At 36.4% G+C, this 26,938-nt stretch overlaps 1 protein-coding gene across 2 annotated transcripts; it reads left to right on the top strand.

Moving 5' to 3' along the window:
* The first annotated feature begins 8 nt into the window (after positions 1-8).
* CHFR (checkpoint with forkhead and ring finger domains) lies at positions 9-26,325 on the top strand. 2 transcript variants are annotated; one of them, XM_026859833.1, is made up of 17 exons: positions 9-280; positions 2,091-2,190; positions 9,299-9,408; positions 11,799-11,858; positions 12,012-12,224; positions 13,188-13,403; positions 14,021-14,177; positions 14,428-14,582; positions 15,162-15,324; positions 16,558-16,700; positions 17,110-17,229; positions 17,527-17,610; positions 18,343-18,413; positions 19,368-19,455; positions 19,631-19,738; positions 20,836-20,908; positions 23,186-26,325. In XM_026859833.1, the coding sequence occupies exons 1-17, from the start codon at positions 148-150 to the stop codon at positions 23,226-23,228; spliced, it is 2,037 nt and encodes a 678-aa protein (XP_026715634.1). In that variant the 5' UTR covers positions 9-147; the 3' UTR covers positions 23,229-26,325. The 2 variants fall into 2 exon arrangements, 1 of the variants encoding a protein (XP_026715634.1); XR_003399549.1 differs by lacking the exons at positions 19,631-19,738; positions 20,836-20,908; positions 23,186-26,325 and having other exon boundaries at positions 17,527-17,679; positions 19,368-19,411.
* The last annotated feature ends 613 nt before the right edge of the window (positions 26,326-26,938 follow it).

The raw sequence follows: 26,938 nt of genomic DNA, 5'->3' as shown, positions 1-26,938 counted from the left end.
GAGGGGCTGCGGGGCGGTGGCGCGCAGGGCCCGGCCGCCGGGAGGGGGAGGCGGCTGCCGGGCCCGAGCGAGCCCTCTCCCCCCCGGCTGCTGGGTGATGGTGGGGTTTGGATTCGCTTTGTTTGTTTTTGTCAGATGTGAATCCAAATGGAGCACTCGGAAGGAGGCGAGCAGAGCCAGCAGCAGCAGCCCTGGGGGAAGCTGATCCGGCTGGGTGCTGATGAGGCAGAGCCGCACGTCTTGCTGTTGAAAAGAGAATGGACAATTGGTCGGAAAAAAGGTGGGACAGGGATACGCTGCGCTGGCACAGGGCGGTGTTCGGGGGTCGGCAGCCATCCCCCCTCCTGGCCTTCAAAACATTGGAAGAAACTAATTGGTTTGGTGCTTTCAGCTGTTGGAGGTGCTTGCCAGGCGGTCCCTTATTCCTAATTTACCTCTTGGCTCTGTGTGAAGTGGACGTTTTACACTGACTTTTTCTTTTTTACCAACTTGTGACATACGTACATTTAAAAGTGAACATGCCTTTTAGGTTGTCTGTGACAGTGTGTACAAATAAGAAAAACCAGTTGTTGATTCGGAAGAGTTTCTGTGTATCAGTCTTGTTTACGTTCTCATTTCATTTCTGTGGTTAAAATATGTTGGAACTGCAATGCAAAATGCTTGTGCTTCACAGAAAAGAAAACGCCCACATAAAAGCCCTTAATTGTTCTGCCCGTATAAAGATTGCCAAAAAGTACTGAAAGTTTCTGAGTGGGTTTGAAAGCTTTATTCCCAGATTCTAGGGCTTCTACTGCTTGCCTTTATTTTAAAGGATTTCATGCTTACTGTATTTAAAGCAGCACAGTGTTTTCATTTTTTTACTCTGCCCTGGCAGCACTAGTTTTCAGCTTCCCGTTCATCAGTTCAAGCTATCTGACTGACCAGTCACACTGTAAATGGTCTTGAACAAATACCAGATGCTATAGCTCTATGAGAAATTCAGATAATGTATTGTAGGAAAAATGATTGCCTTTTTACATCACTTTGATTGATTATCACTACCTAAGCTGGAGGTAAATTATTCAAATCGAGGTCTAGTTGAGGGTTATCTTGCAGAAAAAAAAATAAATTAATTTTTGCACGTTCTATTGCATCTGTAACTGTTTGCTAATGAATTAATATAATGATTGGTGCTTTGGGTCATAAGTATTACTTAGAAGATCTCCAGGAGCATTAGACGTGCTTGTTTAGAGCATTCTGTCCTTCCTGCTCCCATAGAATGGCTAACTTTCTAGAATAGAATGAAAATGCTGCCATGCCACTGAATAAAACTTAGTCTACTTGCTTTCAGTGGGCTTTCTAGCATCACAACACTTAGCACTCTAGTTATTGGTTGTTCCTTGGCTATTGGGAGTAGATGGTGACAAACTGTCACCAGTATGTGTAGTGGCTCCTTTCCCTCTGGATACATTGTTCTGCCTGGCTGAGATACAGCATGAATAAGTGGAAGTGAATCATGTTTTTTAATTATAACTTTTGTGCAAACAAGTACTTTGAGTCATTTGTGAAAGAGATTAGTAGGGAACTTTGAGCATTACCTTGAACGTTCAGTGTTAAAGTGAAGTAAAAATACTAGATTTGCTCAGAGCCTTGGAGCCATAGGTAGGAAGGTTTGCATCATATCAACCCTGTCATTGTATTTCTACATATCCCTAAATCTTAGTCTGGATTTTTAGTTTCCCTTCAGTGTTATGTATGCCTCCAGAATTTAGAATGAATGCTTCAAATTTGTGTGAATTTATCTCTGTGCCACTCTAGAACAGAGTAATTGTGATTTGATTTCCATCTGTAAGGGCTAGGGGGAGGGGGGCAAGAACTAAAATGCCTTGAAACGGTTGAAATAAGATTATATCAAAACATGGGGCTATCTCACAGCTTATATTTATGTATCACGTACTAGATTGCGTTGCTGCCTATATGCCAGTAGAAGTTTTGAACTATTACAGATGTACATGAGTCAGTTTGTTGTGCATTTATAGCTATGTAGAATGCTGATCTGTCTGTGTAATGTGTATTTTTAAGCACACTGGGAAATCTGCTTTCTTTTTAAGGCTGTGACTTATCTTTCCCTGGCAACAAGTTGGTGTCTGGAGATCACTGTAAAATCATAGTGGATGAAGAATCTGGTCAAGTGTCATTGGAAGATACAAGGTTGGTTCTCCTGTGAATTTCTCTTACCTTCCTTTTAGTCTGTGGAGTAAAATCTTGCGTATTGCTTGAGGCATCAATAGTAAATCCTTCTCTTTTTTTGTTTCTTTTTTTTCTCTCCACTTTTACATCTAGCCTTGTTTTTATTTTTTTGGCTCTTTCTAAATATTATTTTCTCTACAAAGGAATTTGTAATCTACTGGATGAAAAATACTGTTGATGTAATAGTTCTGTAGCACATTTATTTAGACTTGTGAAAAAAGTGATGCCAGCATTCTTACAAGCTGTAAGCATAAGTGTGCCTCATTTCAGGCACTTGTGTAGAGAAGAAAATACCTGCAGTGGTGATCTCAAAGCATAAAATAGATGTGGAGTAAAAATCTGTACTTGATATACATCTTTCTGGTATTCAAAATATCCATAGTCTATATAGCATAAGTACTGTAGTAGTCTTATCAGTTGTGGTGGGCATGTCAGATAGAAATTAGCCTATTCGGCCTAAATTAATAATAAAAGATGTTTGCTAGATTTCTGCTATTGATATTTCAGTTTTGTTTCTTTCATTTAACCAGAATGATTATTTTCTTTTCTGGATGTTTCTGTGTTAAGTTAGGGCTGTGAGAACTAAAGCCCTTTATGGAGAAAGATATAAGCACATACTTCACTGGAACTACTGTTAAAAAGCTAAGCTAATTTAGTGGAACTACTTTTAGTATATAAAGTTAATTACATACTACTTCACATACTGAAAGCCAGTGGACTCGCTATACTGGTGAGGCTGTTTCCTGTAGAGCTCCAAGGATACTGTGGGAGTACAAATTGCACTGTAGGGGTTGTAGGTGGTTTCCAGTGGATTTTAGTATTTTTTCTAGTTTCCTTTTTAAAATCTGAGAGGAATTTGAATTGAAGAGTATTTCTTAGGAAGAGATTGTAACCCTCTTCAAACTTTAATCTGCTTCATTTTTGACAGGATTTTTTGTCTAAGAGTGCCAAAAGCTTCTGTTTATTACATTTCAAGAACTCCATGGCATTTTAAAATGCTTCTGTAAACCAGATTCTTTTTCTGCCAGGTTATTGCAGTCAGTAAAGAAACAAATAACGTTTTTCTGCCAGCTCCCCTCATTTTTCATGCCTGGAAGGCATTTTATCCAAAGACAAAGAAGACACTTCAAAATATATTGATGTACATACATAAAGAGGAAATCTCACACTTGAGGTTTTGAAGGGTATCATGCCGAATCTCTGTTCCAACATACCAGAATGCAATTAAATATATTGTTCTGGTAGCTCAGGGTTAGAATCAAATACCTGTTTAGCCCTTGACAAAAATCCCTCCAAGAATATTCTGAAAAACCTTCTAACTGTCTAATTGAATGGCATGCACAGTTTGGAGGGGCACTGGCAGAATGTATGAGCGTAATTGACGATTTTCTTTCAGCAGAATTTTTGCATCTCTATCCTTTTTCTGTCTCTTGATCAATTAGTAGCTATGTTGATATTAAAAGGAGTCATCTTCGGGGTGAGGAGCTTGCTTCCAGATACTTACATGGGCTATGCATTTCTTTTTATTTCCTCAAGTGAAACAGAACATATAGGATTATTCAGGTTGGAGGAGACCTCAAGAAGTCACTTAGTTCAAACTCTGTCAAAGATGGGCCACCACTGGATTTAGGCTAGGTTGTGTAGGCTTTCTCTAGTCAAGTCTTGAAACCTCCAAGGACAGAGATTCTGTAATCTCCCAGAGCCTTTATTCTACACCTTAATTATCCTCACAGTGATTTTTTTTTTCTTTTCTTTTCTTGCATCCATTTGAATTTTTCTTGCTTCAACTTACCTTTGTCACCTCAGTAGAGAACCAGTCTCTGTCTTGGTAACTTCCTCATATCTTCTGGAAGGTTGGTTGCTATTAGGTCTCCAAGGTCACCAAGCCGCCTTCTCCGAGGCAAAACGAGCACAGTTCCCCTAACCCCTTAGCTCATTGGTCTTGTGCTCCAGCCCTCTGGTCACATTGGTGGCTGGCTGCTGGACTTGCTCAAGTTCATCAAGACCTTCCTTGTACTAGGTGACCCAAAACTAGATGTAATATTTTAGATGTGGACTAATGAGTTCCAAGTAAAGGGCAATAATAATCACTTCACTTGAGTTTCTGACTACACCCCTGGTAATACAGCCAAGTGTGCTGTAGGGCTTCATCACTGCCAGGGCTTGCTGCTGACTTAAGCCTAGGCATAAGTCCAAGGTGTATGATCTTACTGCTTAGTCATAAGACCCACCAAGAACCCTGGTTGGTCTCTAGCCTGTACTGTTGCAGGTGGTGATTCCATCCCAGGTGCAGGATTTAGGGTTTGTTCTTGCTGAATGTCGTGACATTCCTATCAGCCCATTTCTCTAGCCTGCCTAAGTGCCTCTGAATGTCAGCCAAGCTCTTCCCCTGCTTTGGTATCATCCACAAGCTCGTTGAGGGTGTGTTTCCTCTCCACTTCTTGGTTGTAGCTAAAGAAAGTAACTAGGATAAGTCCCTGGATAGATCCCTGGATAGCCTATTCTCCCAGAAGTTGTGGGATGGAATGCTAAATTTTAGGGAAAAGTATCAGGCCTAGCTAGGATGTCCAGGAGATGGCTTGTAATTGTCACTCTTCAGTATTATCCCAAATTTCAAGACATTTTAAACAATGAATAAAACCATGTTTGCCCATTATGGCAGTCTCAGAGCACATCTGTAAATCTAAGCTTAAGAAACCATTCCATGTAGCTGGTAGAATTGGTTTAGACCAATGTCACAATAATACAAGCTAAAGAAATTGTGAATGATGCAGAAACATTCCTGCCTGCCTTTTTTTTTTTTTTTTTTTTTTTTTTTTGCAGAAGGTGCAGCTGGCAGAAAACTAGCAAAGCCAAATTAACTTTAATTTCTATATAATATATTCATGAAAAGGTGGGGCTTGTTGCAGTGGTAGTGTAATAGGCTGCATCTGTGGAGTACTACAAAGTACTACCAAGTAGCTGCTTATGCATGTCACATTCTATGTATTTAACAGAAAAGAATAAGATCCTTTATGTGTTTTGCTTGTCTGTAAGTTGATAGGAAGTGTGGCTATAATTTGTTGAGTCAAGAGACTAAATGGTTTGGTATGACTACTTGCAGAAGACTATCTTTTCTTCTGGGTCTTCCAGTGTTTGTGCAAAATATCAGATGAGCTCCAAAAAATTAAGCAGGCTAAAAGAAGAAGATTTTTTTATTGTTTGAGTTGGCAACACAGATGCCCAGAGTCCCAAAAAAATATTGCAATGTCAGCTTTTTCTTCTCTGAAGTGGAAAATAGTTTGGAAATGTTGCTGTGGTCAAGCTCAGATTTTTCTGTTGAGGAGGAATGCATTGAAGGAGGCAGCTAGTGTGGGACAGTTGAGCTGAGTGGACTTTGTTTCTGTACTGTTTCTAAACCAAAGAATATAATCAAATATACGTGGACAGCCAACACTGTTTTTTATCTCCCCGGTAGCATAATGAGTTCTTGGACCTACTTGCAAAAGAATTACCATAAATTTGCAGGTGAAAGAAAATGTGTAGAGAACTCAAAAATTATTGAGTAAATAGAAGTCTGGAAACACAAAAGCCAGGAGTCAGCAAATAGTACAATAAAATATTTACAGACTCGCCCTTTTTTGGGATATGTTTCTGCTGTATTTTCCAAACCATGCACTTAGTTGCTTTATATTGCTTGAAAGAAACCAGATTATACAAGCTGACCTAACAGTGGAGGCAGCGGTTGGCTTGCCCTAAGTAACAGCAATTATAAGATTCTCCATTTTGAAAAAGAAATTTTAAAGGTGAGTAAGGTAATTTTTTTGAAGACCTCCTCTTGTTACTTGTTATCTTCTAGGATTTTTTTTTTTAAGGTTTCTAAGTAATAAGTGACATTTCAGAGCAGGAAACTATTTACACAAAACTGATACTTGTGACAGGAAAGCAGATATTCCCTTTCTGTGGGTAAATAGGAGGTTGATTTGGTGCTGGTATCCTTTACACTACTAAATTTTCCTCACCCTACCAGTCAAAATTATTTCTGTGAATGTTAAAAGAATGTAGAATGACACAGTACAGAAGGGATTCTGTAACTTAATAGAATTCAAAACTCATTTCCATTTACAGTGTGTGCATTTAAATACCAGGTAACTGTTAAAACTATTAATCCAGAAGCTTTACCATAAATTACATTATTTTCCTGGATAGACACTAGTAATTACTAGAAAAGTAACACACTGGCATTTTTCTCAGAAGGATACCAAAGTATCTTATAGCACATAGGTCATTCACCTACTTCAAAAATAAGCCTGTTCTGAGTGAAATGTAGCTGTTCACATCAATTCTGCACAGCAGTTGGGATCAGGAAGTAAAGGTGGTGTATGGTACATTAATCAAACTGTAGAATCACCAACCACACTGGAATTGAGTGAAGGCCTGACTTTTTATTTTCTTCAACTCTATAAAAATGGCATTGGGACCATTTTTGTGATGTTGTTTCACAACATAGACACTTTATATCTGCTAGTACCGTTTTTCTTCTCTACCTCAGAAATTATATAGCCAGTGGGTATTGATTCAATATTAAGTCCTAATGGATGGCCTTCATATTTGGGATTCTCATTGTACTTTCTGCTTATTTTATGGGGATCTTTAATTTGAAACATAAGAGGAATATCCAGTTGTCGTAATTTATCATATGTGTCTGGTTAAAAAATACCCACAGCATTAATCTGATATGTCACCATATCTCTGTTAAATGCCTCATGCTAAAGCTGAAATTGGAAATGAAACACTAATACAATTATCTGGTGTAGCTGGATTTTTTTTTTCCCTTGATTATTGGCTAAGATATAAAATATAGCTACTTCAGTTTGCTAGTGTATTTAAGAAAAGCTTATGGCTTTCTGTGTTAAGTGGTATCAGTTTATTTCTACTTCATTTGCATCCATGGGTGCCAAATAATTACTTAGTCAGCCATCACTGACATTTGTATAACTGTGCAGAACTGAAAAGGTTTGGCTGGTTTTTGTCAATTTGACAGTTAGGGTCTTGGGTACCTGTTTCTGCAGGCTTGTCTTGTGAGACCAAGCATGAGTGTTACTAGATGTGTGATGGGTTTTTTCTGTTGTTTTTTTCCCAAGAATACTTCACTTGAATTATTGTCCCTTATAACCATTTTGGAACTTGGCGGTCATGACAGAGCAGCTTCATAAAATAGATTGTTGTGACATTTTTTTTCTTATGTTTAGTGAAATACTGGGTCTAGAAATTGCCTGTAGAAGCTAAACCTCAGTATGAGACAGTTCTTGTTACTTGAATTTAGCTGTTCTATTACAAAAGGTCTAAAGCATTCAGGGCAGATGGGAGATGCATGCTTTGTTTTGCCTTCTGGAAAAATAAGGAGGTCAAATTTGATGTTTCTTAGTTTTGTTAAAGGACCTCTGACAGGTTTCAGGGACTGTTGTAAGCTTTAGTGTTTCTATGACAATTCAGGGAGTTGTAGTTTTTACTTGGACATAATCTTTTTACTATATTATCACTAGCATCAATGTGAAGTTAAAAATTATTATAGTTTCTGGCAGACTGACTAAAATTCTTTTTTTCCTCCTAATTGATAAACTTTGGCATTCTTTTAGTGATGTGTCTTGTCTGCTGGTTCTTTGGTACTTACGTCTTTCAGGCTAGTCAGCATCTGTGTGCGTGAGGTGAAAAGGCAAGCTAAAAATAGTTTTGTTGTTTATAGAAGTTTGAAGAATCTTTAGTAGAGCAAGTATCAATGTGGCCCAAAGGTTTTTGTTTGTTTCTTGATGTTTAAAGTATGGGGGGTTATATTTATGTTGGATTAGTTGATTCAACCGTGTAGATAGTGAAAGCAGTTGCAGAGGTAAGAGCATGAACTGATACCTTGATCAAGACTTGCTGTAGTGATTCAAAAGGGCTTGATTTTCCTTCTGACTTTTTAATGTAATGCTTTTGACTTTATGTCCAAAAAAGTCAACAGTACAAAGTTATAGTTGTCATTTAGTAACATGAAAATAGAAGAGATTTTTCCAGGTTGCTCTTTAAAAGAAAAATAATGAGAAGGGAAGGTGCTTATTGCTAAATAACCATTCCTCTCCTCCAGATAACCTGATATGTTTGAGGAAGGCTGCTGTCTCCTGGGCACAAGTGGTGGCCTCCAGGAGGTGGCAGCAGAGGTTTGCTGTTATTTCAAGCAGCAGCTTGCTCTGCTGAGGGATAAAAACCCCGACTTTCTGTTCGCTTGTATTTAGTACTAATTGCTGAGATTTTGAATGGCAAAAGTCTGAATTCTAAAATGCTGCAGCCCTGGAAGAGGCTTATTGCAACTGAGCTGGAATTATGCAATAACTTGACTGAGTTAGAAAACACTAACTTCTGTATAAAACATCACCCATAGTGAAGGAGATACCTCCATTAATCAGCAATGCTCTGCATTTTCCCCTTCTCCAGTATAATTTCTTCCATCAGGCTTGGAGTTTTTATCAATATCCAAATAATTCATTGCAGCTCATCTTTTAATTGTGTATAACTTTTTCTACCGTACTACTCACTTTTGAGCTGCAAACACTCTAACCTCAGAATTTTAGATTTTCTACTATTTGAAGCAAGAGGGGAAGAAAATTAATGCCACATGGCATCCCTGACAGTACAGGAAAAGTTCCTTTGTCGGAGAATATTTTAGGAGATTCCCGGTGTTAATTGGAAAACATAACCTAGAACTTTATGAATAGAACTCCTATTGTCCTTTCCTGTTTTATAAAGGGTGGAGACTATCAGACAATCATCTAATTATTTAGAAACACTGGCTAAGTGTTAGGGATCTTTTGTCTGTCTAACTGTCAGCTACCATCTCTTTACTAGTAGCTGCAAATGAACTTTGAAGTCCTAGTAGCTCTGCACTTCTGTCTTTGGGTGAAATTTTTTGTTTATGGACTTTTTTTTTAATCTTGGCTTTTTTTTTTTTTTAGTGTCAGTAGCTTTTCTTTACTAAAAGTATCTTTTGTTTTCCCTTCTCCCATGTAATTATGAAAACATTTATGCTGTTATCTTTTCTTTCTCTTTACAGTACTAATGGGACAGTAATTAATAAACTGAAAGTGATTAAGAAGCAGACATACCCTTTACAGACTGGGGATGTGATCTATGTTGTTTACAGAAAAAATGAGCCAGAGAACAGTAAGTAAATGATATTTTTTTTAGATGACATGATTAGTCTTTTTTTTTTTAGTCTTTTTTTTTTTGAGTCATGAGAGAAAATATGTATCAGTACAAACAAAACAGAATTACTTAGTCAATATTAAGACAAATAATTTGCTAATGTTTAAAAACAAGTCTCTGTGGAAGAGGTCATGGATGTGCCAGTTTTTACACAGACAAGTCTGAGCAACTGTCTGAAATTGAAATGTGCCTATAAGTAGTTTTGGAAGAACTAATGCACGGAATGGTAACTAATGAGAATCAGATCACATGTCCAATGATTCTTTTAGAAGTCAAATTGCTGGGGTAGTTAGTGATACCTTATATATCCCATTGAAGCAATTTTTGGCACCAGAAGGAAAGGCTGCAAAAGCTTTTTCTTATGTGTTGGAGTTTTTTTTGTTTTAGAGAGGGAAGAGGCAAAATATGGGGGAGGCAGGGAAAACCCAATAGTGAAAGCAGAATTAGTAAACCTGGAAAAATATTTGTAAAAAAATATATATTAAAGAATAATCATGACTCACATGCCTATAATTCTTTTCGGGAAGATGTAATTGAAATAACGTAATAAGGTTTAAAACAAAATAAATTAATGGGGGCCTTTCCTCAAAGGTTCTTAAATAAACCAATTGTTGGACAAGAAGTAATGTTCTTTTACATGTTAACTGGGTATAAGTCAAGGACCAAGGTTTAGGTATAAATGATCAGTTTTTGCAATGAAACAAAATTAATAAAATATTTCATGAATGATCTGTCTTGTCATCTCTCTTAAAGTTGTTCATAAATGATTTGGGAAATGATAACTATTGAGGCAGCAAAATTTTCATTTCATACCTTTTCATTTCATACAATTTCATTCGGTTATACAGAATCATTAAATTCAACACTGACTGAAAAGATTTACAGAAATAATTTAATTGCTCAATATAAAATAACAGATGGGGTTCAACTTTGATAAATGAGGGGGAGAGAGGGAATGTGCAAGCTCTGTTTTTACATATTTATCGTTGTGCCCAAGCCGACTGCTCTGTCCATTAGAATGCAATTCTTTTAAGTGTGGAGTGTGTAATATTTAAATTTTAGTAGAGAGTACTCACTTTCTGAAAAAGACTTTAGATGAAAGAGGCATTTCAAATGTTAATTCTCATTACTGTTTTTGATAGCTCTCAAGTGGAACTTGAAGGTGAACAGACAGAGTTTGTGTGGTCATAAACTCCCCTATTATGGTGAAGATAATTGGATATACTGGGAGATGGGAGGGTGTAATATTAGATATGTATACAGCATCATGTTTAATGAAAACACAAGATTGTATTTATAATTTTCATGCAGTAATAGATATATGAACTGTTAATGTAAAAAAATTCTAGATCCATACATAGTCACTACTGAAATACTTCCTTTATGAAGTTGCTGTTAATATATATACAGATAGATCAGACAGATTTATGCTGTCTGAAAATATTAAAAGGAGTGGTAAGCCATATTTGTCTGTATGGTTTATCTCACAAAACCTTTCAAAGATAGCACTATTGCAGTTGATGTTACTTGGAAGAACTCATGTGAATTTTCCAGGTATAATTTGTAATGAACTGAATCACTGATTTCTGTTTGAGTTAAAAGAATTAGCAAGTTTTCCGTTTGCTTTTTCAGCCTCTCCATCTTCAAAGACGGAGACAGAATTTTAGATGTGGCATGCCTGTTTGGCCTTTCTGAGAGCAATTCTGAAAGAGGCAATACTCTTAACTTTTGATCAGAAAAAGGATTGCTACAAACTACAGGAGTTTTATTTGCTTCTAGGTGGCTGGAGATGGACAAAAATTAGGAAGATGGGGAAATCTTTGGAACTATACTAGGTTGAAGTATGATGGAGAAGAAAGGGATATTACCCAGTTGGTTTGGTTAATAGAAAATAAAATAGCTTCTGGATGAAATTTATGGCATGTCTTAATCTGTTTTTTTGAGTGTTCACATATCTCACAAATTAAATAAAATTGATTGAAGAAGTTGAGAAGCGAGGTCAGAAATAATAAGCTTCGTAGAACTTTCATTCAAGTATCAGTAAAAATACAGTTTGTTCTGACACAGAGAAGATTTTAGGTTTAAGAAATGATTAAGTCTCTGGTTTCATGACTAGCGCAAGCTAAACGTCACACAAAAGCTGCTCTGGATGGTTTCCTGAGAAGAAAAGATCTTGCTGTTCTGTTCCTAATTGCCTCCTATGTAGGAGTATTAGCATTGTACTATAGAGATGACCCCTCATTTGCCTCTTCTATTGTCAGACACTTTATAGAAGTTGTTTATTTGAAATTAAGGTTAGTGATTTTTTTGTTTAAAGATTTTGGTCAATATTTTTTCATCTCTTTCAGATGTTGCTTATCTTTATGAATCCTTAAACACAAAACATGATGCAACTCAAGAACCAGTAGGTAAGGAAGTAATTCAAGATCCACGAAGAGGAGCTAAGCTCCGATGACTAATGTAACCCTTGTGAGAGAGTTTGATTCCTTGAAATTTTGAAGCTGTAATGTGGTGACTGTCTCACAGATCTCTTTCTTTCCTTTCTTCCTTTCCAATTGTAGAAGTTAATGTAGAAAACCAATGCCATGTGACCAAAGATACCTCAAATACAGGAAGAAGTAATGATGAGACCCAAATTACCTCATCGCCATCACCTACTCAGTCTTGCTATGAGGAACCACAGCCATCTACTTCTACATCTAACCTCTTTAATGCTTCTTCTACCTCTCTTATTGAGTCTGCATCTGTTCAGCAGGATAATCCTTCTACATCTGGTAAGAATTTAAACATCTATATATGTCAAGTATTTAAAGTTTTTGATATCCTATTAACTGATGTTCCAGTTTTGAATTTTAACAGATAATGTGTTACCCCTATCTGGGTCTTTAGCATTTGTTTTGTGAAATTCTAGTGAAAGTACCAGGTGAATATGTGCATTTTAACTTTCTCTCTGTAAGTAGGCAGTGTAAATCCTGGTGGATGATTAAGGCAATTGTGAGAATTGCTTATGTACAGAGGGGCAGAAAATGCATGTAGATCCCAAACTGTTCTATCTTTACAGTACGGTTTTGTAGTGGAGGACTGGTGAAAACTTAGCAAATCTATGTGGCTTATATAACAAAGTAAGTAGATATGGGTTCTTGTGTTTATGCAGTCACTCTGAGAAACTACTCTAATTGGTAACTGGCAGCAGTAACAGTGGCAGTCCCCTTTCCCTTGCTTAGAGCTCTGAGACCAAAATATACCACATGGATCCCTAGTCCAGTATCTTGCATTATGTTGTTAAGTGTAATACCACAGTGTCACATAACTTTTACAATAGAACTGGAGCAAGAATGGCTATCTAAAAAATGGCATTTGTTAACAATTCATTCTCCTATGAAAACAAAGCTTTTCCCTCTGCTATGATCCTGACCTGTTCAGTATTGCATAAATCCCCTGCCTGGCACCTTTGTCAGGAAGACCTGGTATGGATAACTGTTTTATGAATAAATACTTTATAATTTAAAGAGGAATGGGGATTTTAAGTAGGGTTATGCAATGAATAGCCTGTCTCCCCTCAGGTCTTCCAGTTAGTCAGGTTGGCTCAGAATGCATTTAGTATAGTCATGCAGACATGGCTTTTTTTGTTCTACTTCCTGTTCATATGCATCAGCAGTGTTTAAGTGCCCTTTTCTTTTTTTTTATGTCCCATATCTATATGCAGCTATGTTCATGTTTCTGTTTTTATTTTTCAGGATCACAATCCTCAGTTTTCACTCCTGTGCCTGCTTTCCCCATCTTAGAATCTGTGTGTATAAGAGCACTGCAAGACGAACATGAAAAGCTGGATATGAGTACTGAAACTTCTGTAATCACTCCAGAAATCACTGACAAAGAAAAAGCAGAGTCAGATTCTCAAAGGACAGGCGAGGAGGAAGGTTTGGAACCTGCTAAGAAGAAACTAAAAGGAGGCTAGTATACTACAGTATTGTGCAGCCTACCCCACACTCTTTTATTTTTATGTTATTCTTGAAAGTTAGTTTAAAAAACTTAATTAGAAACTTAACTATGTCCATTTTTCATAGAAGTCCAGTGAGATTAACAGAAACATGAGGATCTGTGCTTATTTTTCTTCATTAATATAAAATAAATTCAAAATGCATGCATATGGAACCTGGAAGATTATGGAAGTTTATGTCAGTAGGGGATAGGTAACTTTTTTCCTCCTCACAATGGTGTTTTATGTTTTAGTATGGTATTAAATAAGAAAAGCAAAACCTCTTTCGTTCCACTCTCCTGCTCACACCCCCCACCCCCCTATCCCCCCCTCAGTTGAGTCAGGTCAGCTGTCATCAGTCCTTCTTCAATTTGTTTCTTTTTTCTTATTGACTTGATTTCTAGTCCAATGAAAATAATCTCTTCAGTAGCAGAAGCTTTTAAGTGTAGAGCCAGAACCTTTAGTGGGACTGTTGCCAGTGAACAGTGAATCAGTGTATATCTTTAAGGTCTTTTTTAACAGTTAAATCAAAACAAATTTTAAAAAGCTTTAAAAAAACCCTACATACTGTGGAATCTCTTGTCTTTGTAGATGAAGATGCTCATCCAAATCTTTCACCAGCAGCTCCAAGTGAATGTATAATTAAAATTGGCTCTGAAGATGCAAAAACATCAAATATGAAACCAGATAAGATGGAAGAAACATTAACTTGTATTATCTGCCAAGAACTGCTGCATGACTGTGTAAGGTATGTATGATTAACAAAAGCAGTAATTATATGTTAATAATATAAGAAGTTTGGTGACAACTGTTTGAGGAAGACAGGATATTTAGGGTTTTCACAAGCATTTCTGAGCCCTCATTATGCCCCCCCCCCATCAAATTAACACTAAACAGGTTTTTTTTTTTTTGAGTGTGTCTTATGAATGTATCTGAAAAATGAAAAATTTGTGTTTTGACTCCATTTCTTTCACTGTTTTCATGTTTGTGTTTTCCAGTTTGCAGCCTTGTATGCATACTTTTTGTGCTGCCTGCTACTCAGGATGGATGGAAAGATCTTCTCTGTGTCCAACTTGTCGTTGTCCAGTAGAACGTATTTGTAAAAATCACATATTGAACAACCTGGTTGAAGCTTATCTGATTCAGCATCCAGGCAAGTTGAACAGTGTGTGTGACAGAATCTGATGTATTTCACACAATAGCTGCATAATTGATGTATGCACAAACTGTTGTCTATTAAATTTCTATGTATGTTTTACTAGTCTGCTGTTTTCTCTGACACAGCTGTAAGAAAACAATTGTATTTAATATGACATAATAACTTGTAATATTTCAAACACTAGTGAGAATTGAAGGTGATTTCATACTATAACTAGGTATGCTAAGAATTCTTTATTTTATTTTGCTACGTAATCATAAGAAGGATGTCATTTTTATCAAATAGAGCACACTGAATGATTAGGCCACCTAAACTGAGATATTTCTGAAAAATATACTTGAATATGGACTTAATTAACTTTTGCCTCTTGAAAACAAAGCCTAAGTTGCCTGATACTACACTTCATTAACAGAATGGGAAATTTAACTAAGATCTTCTGGAACTCTGCTATCCAAAAATAGGCTTCATGGAAATGAAAACTCAATAATCATAACTGTGTTAATAAAGTAGGGTGGGGATAAGAGATGTAAGGTGTTTTTTTCTCTTGAAATTTGAATTTGTTTCCCTTGCCAGACAAATGCCGTAATGAAGATGATGTACGTAGCATGGATGCTAGAAACAAAATTACTCAAGACATGTTGCAGCCTAAGGTGCGGAGGTCTTTTTCAGATGAGGAAGGAAGTTCTGAAGATTTATTGGAATTGTCAGATGTAGACAGTGAATCTTCAGATATCAGGTATGTCTATTTAAGTTGTGCACTGAATTAGATTATCAGGGACTGGAGCCACCTGCCCTATGAGGACAGGCTGAGAGAGTTGGGGTTGTTCAGCCTAGAGAAGAGAAGGCTCTGGGGAGACCTTAGATTTAGATTAGATATAACAAAGAAATTCTTTCCTGTGAGGGTCGTGAGGCCCTGGCACAGGTTGTCAAGAGAGGTTGTGGTTGCCCCTCCCTGGCAGGGTTCCAGGCCAGGCTGGATGGGGCTTTGGGCAACCTGGGCTAGTGGAAGGTGTCCCTGCCCATGGCAGGGGGGTGGGACTAGGTGATGTTTAAGGTCCCTTCCAACCCAAACCACTCCATGATATGAATCTATGATATGATATATTTGAATGCACAAACCCACAAACTGATCTAGTTTCACAAATGCTGTTATTGCTAAATAGTGTTTTCATGATCACTGGCAGAACTGATCTTACTTTTGTTTTCAGGCAAGTTCATTCTTACCAGTAGTTATCTTGGCAGTTCTACTGGCCATCCTACTGAACCTCGAGCAGTCAACAATAAATAATTAAAATTAGAACTTCCTAAAAATCCAGCAAGATCCAGTTTATGACCAACAGTTCTATCCTGAATTGTTCAACAGCTTTGAGTGAGATATGTGAAATTACCTTTTCCAGTTATGAATTTGCTGTTGCTTTAGAGAAAACAGGTTTCTGGCTGAGATTTTGTCAGGAGATAAAGCCATCCATGATGCTATGAGTACAGCTGCAGTGATTGTGCTTCTTAAGTGTCTGGAATGCTGCTTTCACCAGGTGTGTGGTACTGAGGCAGCTGATGCTTGACCTAGGGATTCCCAGGCACCAAAATATTTCCTCTTTATTTCTAACAGCAAACGTTTTTTGCTGTGTGTAGAGGGGGAACAGAAGGACACTTAATGTAGATAATTATTCCAGCTTTGTTCCTCTCTTGTTCATCTTGCTTCCAGTCAGACTGCTCTTTTTCTCTTTTTTTTTTTTTTTTTTAAACTACTTGGGGACTACTACAAAATACTAAGTTTTTAATATATTACAACTACAGCAGTCTTCCCAGCTGTGATGTACTGAGTTACATAAACTTCCAGATGTTACTGGATGAAGAAACTCTGAATTTAAACTCTGAAAGTATGACCCATCCTGTCTACCATAGGGATATGAGTTATATTTTGCATTTGTTGGATGTGATTTCCTATGACCTTATTTTATTCTTTCAGTCAACCATATATAGTATGCAGACAGTGCCCAGGGTATCGAAGACATTCTGTTCCAACTCTGCCTGGCACAGGCCAAGAGACAGAAGCAGGAGAAATGCAAGCACTGGGAGATGCACCATCTACATCTGCCAATTTCCCTGCAGGTCAGTGTCGTGGAATCTTCCCAGTAGTGCAGTACTAAAATTCTACAACTCATACACCTGTTATGAACTAAGCAAGCTCAGTCTCGTAGTACTGTGAGAGTATAACCACTGGTGTCTGCGCAAATATCGTGAGATTTGAATGTGGTTTTTCTGTGGTTGTCCAAAAGAGATTGCTGATGGCTGATAGTTCTTAAGCTGTCTACATATTTAAATAGCTTACACATCTACATATTCTAAAAGTCTGAATGCTCTTTTTCTGCTCTTTACAGAATTTTTGTAAAAATGATACTGCTTGCTTGTTACTTTTGGATTTTTATGTTGCTGATATTTACTATAGGATTCCTAGTCTAGATTGCAATTGTGTACATTGTTCAGTCTATCCTTTTTTTTCCTGTTTTAACTCATCCAGCTGTCCAAGAATATGTGTGTCCTGCTCAAGGAAGTCATGTAATATGCACCTGCTGCTTTCAGCCAATGCCTGACCGAAGAGCAGAGCGTGAACAGAATCCTCATGTTGCTCCTCAGCAATGTGTGTATTTTAAAATTTTTTTAATCTTGGCTATAGAACTAAATCTCTCCTTATTTTTAATTAAACTTAAGTTTACTTTGAAGAGTGTTCTATATTTGAAGATTCTTATTCTGGATTCTTGTAGTGACAGCATGAAAGAATCTTCCTTTATTATTCCTCTAGAGAATGTATTTTAAATTAGAAAGTTGTACTTCTTTTTAACCAAGTTTATCAGGGCTCTGTTGTTATTGATTTATAAAATTGTTGAGTTTTGTTGCATGCATTTCCTTACAGGGGTTTTCTTTTGTTATTTTACAGGTACAGTTTGTCTGCAACCCTTCTGTCACTTATACTGGGGCTGCACTCGGATGGCATGTTTCGGCTGTTTGGCACCATTCTGTGGTATTGTGGAATAATCTTTCTTATGCACCTGCTCACTTTGCAATAATGTCTGTCTGTCTTGAACTTTAGGTAATTTAAGAAATATAATAGATTAGTTTTTAGCACAGTCATGCAAACGGAAACAAAGGCTGTGTCCTCACATGACAAATATAAAAAAATCTTGTGTGGTATGCATCTTAATTTGGAGAGAATTTAACTTCTTGTCTTCATACCATATTGGGCTTGAAAATTACACTTGTTGAGCACAGTGCTTTCCTGTATAAAAAGAATTACGGTGTATTTCAGCCTAATAAGAGAATCATACAAATCAGTGCAAGAGCTCTGAACAGCTGATGTTAATCAATTAAAATAGAACCTTACCCTCTTAAACATGCAGACTTCTGAAACTCATAGTATTAGACATTTTTAAAAATTAAATTAAAATAGTTGAAATTACATGGCTGCAGTTTGAAGCTAATGGAATATGCTTTAAATCGTACTGTTAATTTGTGCAGATTAGCAGTAGTGTTTGTGCACTAAAGGTGAAATTGTAAAAGTCACAATGTCTTGTCACTGGTTGCCACTGGAAGTTATATATCACATGCTTTGACATATGTTGAATGCAGTCATACCCATGGTGCTCACATGAGTCTGTGCATGTTATTTCAGCAAACAGAAGAACCTTCAGAAAATGAGTGAGGGCCGTGGGGTTGGGAAAGAAATAGTAACTTTTCTTCTTCTTGTTCTGATTAGAAATAAATCTTGGTGATAAGTGTTTAGATGGAGTCCTAAATAACAACCACTACGAGTCAGATATCCTAAAGGTATGTTTAAAAATCATTATGTATGATGGATAATAATAAATGTACAAAGTTTAAGATGTATTCACTCATGAAATTATAACAGTGTGCTGTCTAACAGTTACAGTGGCAGCATTATGTCACTTGCAGCACCTGATTCTAAAATGCACATGAACCCTAAACATTCAGCCAGACCAAAGTCATTGTTACTGTCTAGATTGGAAGCATTTTGGGGTGACAATTTGACTTTTAGTCTTTGTGTAAGAGGGCGTCATATTCTAGAGATATGTTCCATTTAGCGTCAGCTCTTTCCATACCACCCAAATTAACAACAACAAAAAAATCACTTTCATGCAATCCTGATGTTTCATTTCTTTCATGTGTGTCTGATGGGTGCCAAGAAGCACAAGATTCTATACCTAACTTCTGAATTTGAGTTTAAATGATGGATAGACACACTGTAGAATTAAGATATATATGGTTGTTAAATCACAAAAAGATTTTACTCCTCATGAAGGAAGCCAGTTTCTACAACCTAAAGTGCAACATCCAAAATATTAATTAAGGGAAAAATAATTAACTAAAATATACCAGGAAAACATGGTTTGTTAAATATTTTCTCCCATACAAGTTAAAGGAAAATATTTTATCCATACCATAATGGAGTTGTCTATATTAGGTAAACTGTGAACTCTTGATTTAAGGTAAATGAGAGTGTGACTGACATGATTCTGTTTGAATTCTTTTGGCAAAATGAGGATCTTCTGAAAGAAAGGTACTGAGTGGACAGTTTTATTGATGATCCAAAAGTATCATGCTAATAAAGTTAAAGAGATTTAATTTTTACTTGTAATCAGCAAGAACCCTTTTTGAAAACCTAGTTAGATCTAGAGTTGGAAATATTTGAGGGTAGATGTCTTGGTCACTCTTTAATGTTGGAGATTTTTCTAGATTAAACACTTACATTACTCTTTTCAGGATTACCTGGCATCCAGGGGTTTGACATGGAAAAATATGTTAAATGAAAGCCTCTTAGCTCTTCAAAGAGGAGTTTTTATGTTGTCAGGTATGTGTTACGTTCATTTCTGTACATGTATAGCTCCTTGTCTGTATGTAACTCAGTAATATTATCAAGAGGTTTGAAGTTCTGTGTACATAACCAGTGCCATCATGAAATTTTTATTAAATTTGATTTCTCAAGCCTTACATTGACATTCTGTACCAACTGGTTTTCCCCACAGATTACAGAATTACTGGGAACACAGTGCTTTGCTACTGTTGTGGCCTTCGCAGCTTTCGAGAACTTGCCTACCAGTACAGGCAGAATATTCCTGTTGCTGAATTGCCAGGTGGGGATTGCTTTGCACAGTAAGAGGGGAAAAGTCATTTAAAGAGTTAAAGTCAGTTTTTAGCCTTGTATCCTTGAGTTTTTTGGCACCTTCATGTAGCCCAGTGCAGATTTCTTTGCAGGGCTAATACACTGATTGCTTTACTTGTCAGCTGATAAATTTGTGTATAGTTATTGTCAGACACCCTAATGGAAGCCTTTATTTCAGTGATTTCTCATTTGTGGAATAAATATATCTGCACAGTGAAAAGAGGAATTCAGTAAAATCTAGAATATAGTCAACGGGAACACATTGCTGTAGTTTAATTTATTTTCCCATTTAAATACAGCAAATGATGCACCTCCTGAACAATTTCACATTTTACCAGCTTTCAGCTAGGAACAAGAATGTTTTCATAAATTAATTCTAAATCTGTTTGCATTTACAGTTTTAGTATAAAATAGCATGCAAGCAACTGTGCCTCCTTCAATCCTAAATCTGTTGGGAACAGAAGCTCATCCAACAGTCTACTTTTAAATGTTACTTTTGTCCATCTAGTTCCTGTTGTTAGCAACAGCTTCCCTGTCTTTAACTCTTGAGATCTCTGCTTCTGCTGCTGTGCATAATGAGAGACAGTCAGTCAACTTTGTTTCTCCTCAGTACTGTTTTTCATTTTAGTGTAATGCCCTGCTAGTCAGCTGAGTTAATGTATGTAAAAGTGGGGAAAGAACAACAAACTCTGCCCAAATTAATAAATTTTTCTTTCGTATGGAAATGTATCTAGATGTACGCCCAGTGTCTTAAACTGTAAAGTCCGTCTCTATTAAATGAAATGGCAAAATTTCGTTTGACAGCACTGAGAACCAAATCCCTTCATTGTAAGTCTGTGTGAGCCTGATATTCAGAATGATGATTTTTTTTTTTTTTTTTCACTAAGTGTTTGCTTTTGTTTCTAGAAAGGTCAATCAATATATTTTACAACCATTCTTGCCAATCGTGTCTTGTTTCTCTACAAAGCCCACTCTGAGTAACCACCATTAGGAGTGGTTTAATAATCTACATCACCTTATTTAATGTCTTCTGTAATGAATGTAGAATTTAATTTTCTCTCTTTGTAGTGACTGTCACATCACGTCCTGATTGCTACTGGGGGCGCAATTGTCGAACTCAGGTCAAAGCACATCATGCCATGTAAGTTATACAATTCAAAAAGTTGTTTGGGGTCTTTAAAAAAGCCAAACAAACAACAAACTACAAAAAAAACAACCTTTGAAGTGCCAGAAATTGCATGAGTAACGTTGTTGCAGCATAAGAAAAATTGGGTGAGCTTTGGGGATTTTTCTTGTCCTTTTTGTTTTTAACACAACTTTGAAATGAGCCCTTCATGCATGTCAGAAGGGCACCACTACCACTTGTAAGTTGATGTAACCCATTGCTGACACTTCCTGAGTCTTGTTTTCCACCCACAGCTCTCCTTTGTTCCTGTTCTTTTCACACTGAAGCAGCTTCTCATTTGCTCATGTCTGGGTGCTTCTTAAAAACACTGTATATACAGTAATTAGCCCTGTGCAATTTCCATTTGAAACTATGAGAGACCTTTCTAGTGAAGTGCAATATACTTTGAAGGGGGATAACTTGGTGGGAATAATTTGCAACAAGAGAATCAAGAGAAGTTTGGAACATGTAACATTAGGAACCTGGTGTGGCTTAAAAGTTCCTGGTTTTGGAGGAGTTTCTAGGTCTTATGCCTCTGACCCAAGCAATTTGGCATATGGTGAAAATGAAATACCGAGCCTGTAAAGAGATTAACCCTCTACTTAAGTGTTTTAATACATCTAGGGGACATGGACTCCTGGTATCTGGTCATTCATGTGAAATGTCCATCCAAAATAAATCAAGGTCCTTGATTAAGAAAAATCAAGGCCACTGATAACCAATGCAATATCATTCTTACAAAAAGTTGCACGTGTGGTTAGACAGATATTAAAGATTTGTAAAAGAAAACAAAAATAATCTACTGAAGAGCTAACTGATTCCAGGGAGGGTAAAAAAAATCCTTCTCACTTTATGAATAATTCTCTAAATTCTTAGTGCAATTTAGGATAGAGGAGCTGTTACCCTTTACTGAGAAATTGCTTTAATGAATAGTAGATTCTGCAGTATCTTTCTAATGCTGCAATGAACATACACACTTAGCATAATTCCTTTAATATTTAAGGTACTATGGCTTGCAAATAACCAGCCTGTACAGCTCAGGCAAGCAGATCATAAGAAAGACTTGTAAAATATTCATCCCAAGTGTCTTACAAATTCAGAGGGTTTTGTCAAATCCCAAATTATTTTTTGAAGTTATTTAAGTTGCAGATGTAATTCAAAGTACTACTGCTATCTGTAACTTCATGTTACAGGACTGTCTGTGTTCCCAGAGGAGATTTTTGTTCTGAAATGTTAGAGAGTTAATTCAGTATCAAAGTACTCACCAGCCATCTTCATTCATATTGTGGTGCATAATTCCATCTAGAATAGAAATGACTCAGGGTTCTTCTCCTTTTTTCTTTTTTCTTTCATGCATTAGCTGTTCCTAGAACTTTACTGGATGCTGCTCTTGGTTCCTAAAATCCATAAAAGCATAATCCATAAAACCTCCTAGATATCCAGTTACAGGGTTTTTTTGTTGAGCTAAACTGTTTTGCAAAGTGGTTTGGTTATGTAAGCAAGGTTTCTTTCTAATCTTTGATCTAATTCAGTAAGAGGGAGAAAATTCCTGGTCTATTCTGCCTTGTCTCTTCCACATATGTACATATATACACACTCACACTAACTTCTGTTTCAGTTATGTATCAGGGGATGCATAACCCAAGTAAGAGAAAAACAAGGAATAAATAGTGAGGTGTTTTTGAGAATTGGAAAGAAGAGCCTCATACAAAATTGTGTTATCTATTTAAGTCATGAAGACAGGATTGCCATTCCCATGAAACCTAAATAATACAAAATGAGAAAAACTTCTTTTTCTTTTCAGAAGATTCTTAAGCCAGTGAAAGAACATGCTTATGTTGAAATGTATTATTAGCCTGGTTAATTCTAGTTCCTAGTGACTTGTGTAATGCTGTCTACTAAAAATTACTAGTGTCTTGCAGGGCAAAATTAACTTACGGGTTCCTGTTTTAGTTGCTTCTGGGGTTTGAAGTATGCAGAAGTATAGAGGAATGCGTTTAATAACAGGTTTTCTGCATGCATAATAAAACTAACACGGGTTAGGCAAGAGAGATGTTGAAATTCCTGTTACAGATAACATGGTAGTCGAGTACAATCTGAACAGGTTTTGAAAAACAGCTATGTCAGTGTGTAAATGTTCTGCTTTAAACTGTTTTAACATTTAAAGTATCCTGTGAAAGATGCTGACTCTTTTGTTGCCTGACTTCTGAGAACTTAGATATATTTTAATATTTTTTGTTTTTTTCATTTCAGGAAATTCAATCACATTTGTGAGCAAACAAGATTCAAGAACTGAATACTTGTAGTCTGTAGAGAGGGGACAAAAACCTGTTAACACTGCTTGTACAGTTTAAGGTTTCAGGGGATCTTCTCAGTTCCCCCATAGCAGGGAATCAATAACTTTTGCATCAGGTAATCTGGTGTGAACTTTTTAATTTGTAGAATTTTACAGCTGTACATGAATAAGGTAGATTTTTTTTTTTTTCCAAGAAAATCCAGCAAGCATTGCATTCCATCCTCATGACTACAGTGTCCTTGTATCACTTCAGTGAAGAACAGAAACAGAAATCACACACGCAGAAACCAGCCATATCTTGGGAAGACCTAAGAATAAGGAGTGTATTTGCACTACTTGTGAAGAAACTAAGAAAAATCCTTAGACTTAATATAGAAATGTTTTGTAAAAGTATCTGATGGATATTTCAAGAGCCATTAATATTTAAGAAGGAAATTGTCAGTGTATATTTGTAACTGCATTTTGCGGTAGTCTGATATTTTGTCACTACCCATTGCATTTGGGCTAGAAACCATGTTAATATTCACTTTAAAAAAAATAATAATAATTCCGTCCATTAAACAGATGTTTCAACTTAAAGCTTCTACCATATGTGCAGTGTTATAGTGGAAGTAGTACAGTTTCTTTTCTTAGTTTAGTTGTGTTGATGTTTTTATTCACGTTAAATTACAAAAAATAATTGCACAAAAGTTTGAAAATCACATTTAAAGTTGGGGTAATACTTGAAGCAGAACAGACTTCTGCTAATATTACTTCTGTAGTGTTTTATATCAGAAGACCAAACAGTGACATAGAGCAGCCAGTAGGACACACTGGTTTGTTTTTTGTATTTCTTTTTTTTTGGTTTGATACCATATGCTAAATATGTACCTCTGCCATGCAGCTGTTCTCTAGCATGCATACACTGGTGAAAATGTAGAAAAAGCTATAATTTAAAACAGAATATAGCAGCTTTACTGGAAGGAACAATCTTACAGAAAATAACTCAGTTTGGACAAATTGTAGCAATATAGAGGCATTTCTGGGTAGGGATAGGGATGATGAAGGGGAACACTGGTGTCACTGACGTAAGAAGTGTAGATTTTATTTTCATGCCTTCTGCAGAGCCCATTCAGGAAATGTCCTGAGCATCATTTTAAGAGGAAAAAAAAAATAAAAAAAAAATCCCAACACAGCCCCTCCCTGAAATTGATATGGTCTAATCTGTTTCGTCATATCCTGATAGCTAATGCTGACAAACCTCAACTGGGACCAATTTTTCTTTCATCATTACCTAGAATAGTGAAACAGAATGAGAAGAAAGCATACAAAGTTACCTCTGTAGATACCATGTTGTTTTTAAGTATGCCTTATTTTATGAGCAGGATTTATACTTTAATCTTAAAAAGTGTACACACAAAAATCTTGTGATGTAATGGAGCACAAATGTTGCAGCACATCGTGTCTACTGGTATCAGTGAATTAAACAACTGTTTCCAGTAATGCGCATCTTAATACAAATGCTAATTAGAATGATGCATTTCTGTTTAGATTTTTATTTTTGAAAATAGCTGTCGTAAGGATGGGTCTGTTGACCATGCCCGTATGCTATTAAAAATACACTTTGGTGTGGACTTCTCTTCCTAATCTCTGGGCATTTTCTCCTGTGAGTAGGACTGAAATTGGATCTGGAGTAATACTTGAAACTTCTTTTAACAACAGTGTGTTTCTGTCTTTTGGTATTATTAACAATGTTCTGTTGCTTCTGTATTTGTATTTTATATTTAGATATTTTTTTTTAATCATTATTGTATCTTCTCAGGACAACCATTCCCAGCTGGTTTTGATCTCATTTTCATCTCTGGCTGTGCATGTAGCAAACTGAGTGCAGTTGTGGAGATCAAGCACATTATATGCAGAAATGTGCTTTGCGTTCTCATTCACCACTTCCCACACCCCAGATGGGCTTTCAGCATAGACTTGTCACTGTGCTAGTGTGCAAGCCTCTTGTGCTGAATTTTTTTTGTTGGTCAAGAATAATGTGTCTACAGTACTATGTACAACCTCGCTTGCACTTACTCAAGTTATGTTTGTATAGGGATATATTATGTGACTTTAAGAAAAGAAAATGAGGGGAAAAAAACCAAACAACAAAACTCATGTACTTAACATCTAAACTACCTGTGCAGTAGAGGTTCTTCAGATTCCTTTTATAAACCCCTCTTCCTTTTCCCTGTTACAGATAATTAATCTGCCTTTCTATGCATATAGGGTTGCGGTAGTGCAATGGAATGAAGGGATTTTTTTGGTCATTTATTATTGTACCAGGAAGAGATGAGAAATTAACTTGCAGATGGGGAGGGTGAATAAATCCTGATCTTTATATGCTCTTAAGTAAATAAGAGTATCAGTCATGGGTATTACATACTCTATACATTAGACCTTTTTAAATGTATGGTTACCAGGTGATAGTTAATGTGATAAATGTATGAACTATGCTTGGTGTAATTGTTTAAATACTGTAAGGGTGCAGCATATTTTTAACCTGTCTAAAGCACACCCCCACCTCCTTTATAAGAGATATTTGAAAGCTGAGCATGAAATGTGGTAGAATAGATGTTGTGAAAACCAAGGTGATTTTGATAGGGTTTGACATAGTGGTGAACAAGGTATATAGTCTCTCTCTTTGAGAAGGTTCTTTTATAAAGAAGGTGGAGAGTAGTTCTTCCAGTTCTCTTTTGTGATTTTTTTTTTTTCCTGAACTAAGAAGTTATTAATTAAAAAAAAACAAAAAACAAAACACCAAAAACACCTCACGGAAGTTGTCTGTTTCTGTTTCTTCTGTGGCACATTCACTTGCCACAGAAATGGATGTATGCAACACTTGCTAGTGTTTGGTCAAGCTATTAGTTATTTGAATGTTGAGATTTTACAACTAAATATCATTCTTGAACTTGTAACTGCAAATGACACGAGTTTTTGTGTCATTCCAAGAAATTCTCTAAAACTTTCTTAAGTGTCAGATGATATCACAAAGGATCATCAGTATCTGTAGGATTTATAACAAATTATATAAGCAAAAATACTATTAACTAGAGTTCATTTTTATCAAGCTGACTTCAAGATGCTAGTAAATAAAAGTTTACTACTTCTAAAAAAAGTGGATACTATTTCAATTTCTTGCAACACCATAAACACTGAAGTGACAAGCATTATACTGCTATTGATCTAACAGCAGGGTAGAGAAAATGTCATATTGTGCTCATCTTCACAATGATCTATTTTATTTAAATTATAAGATTTTGAATGACTACTATTAATAGAACTTTTCCCTTACTGAGCAAATATGAGGACTTGCCTGTGCCCCGTTCTGTCCGAGGTGGAGGACAGTGATGCCAAAGCTTCAAATTGCAGTTTAGCATCCTAGGATATTGCACTGCTGCCATTCCCATGCTTGAAGCTGGATATCCTTTAATGTATCTAATCTGTATTGGTGTTCTAAACCAGCTGTCATTTGTTCTTCCAATTAATTTAAAGAGAAATGCAAACTTGGCTTAAGTAATGTAAAAGTGAAAATGCTGTGTTGTTCTGTACACCATAGAGACAAGCTGATAGACCTTAAAACTTGTAATTGTTTTGGCTTGTCCTGTGCTTGCATTAGTGGATTTAAGTGTTTTATACTCCATAGTGTCAACAAATGACTTGTAAATAATTTAGTTTGAGGAAGCTGC

The sequence above is a fragment of the Athene cunicularia genome, assembly GCF_003259725.1.
Source record: "Athene cunicularia isolate RWA chromosome 15 unlocalized genomic scaffold, athCun1 chr15_part1, whole genome shotgun sequence".
Lineage (NCBI taxonomy): Eukaryota > Metazoa > Chordata > Aves > Strigiformes > Strigidae > Athene > Athene cunicularia.
This window is presented reverse-complemented; position numbering and strand designations above follow the sequence as displayed.

Excerpts from the sequence above, each read along its gene's own strand:
- CHFR (XM_026859833.1), top strand. The coding sequence starts at position 148 with ATGGAGCACTCGGAAGGAGGCGAGCAGAGCCAGCAGCAGCAGCCCTGG. Across the intron at positions 2,191-9,298 it reads GTGTCATTGGAAGATACAAG|TACTAATGGGACAGTAATTA; the intron begins GTTGGTTCTCCT and ends TTCTCTTTACAG. Across the intron at positions 17,230-17,526 it reads TCATGTTGCTCCTCAGCAAT|GTACAGTTTGTCTGCAACCC; the intron begins GTGTGTATTTTA and ends GTTATTTTACAG.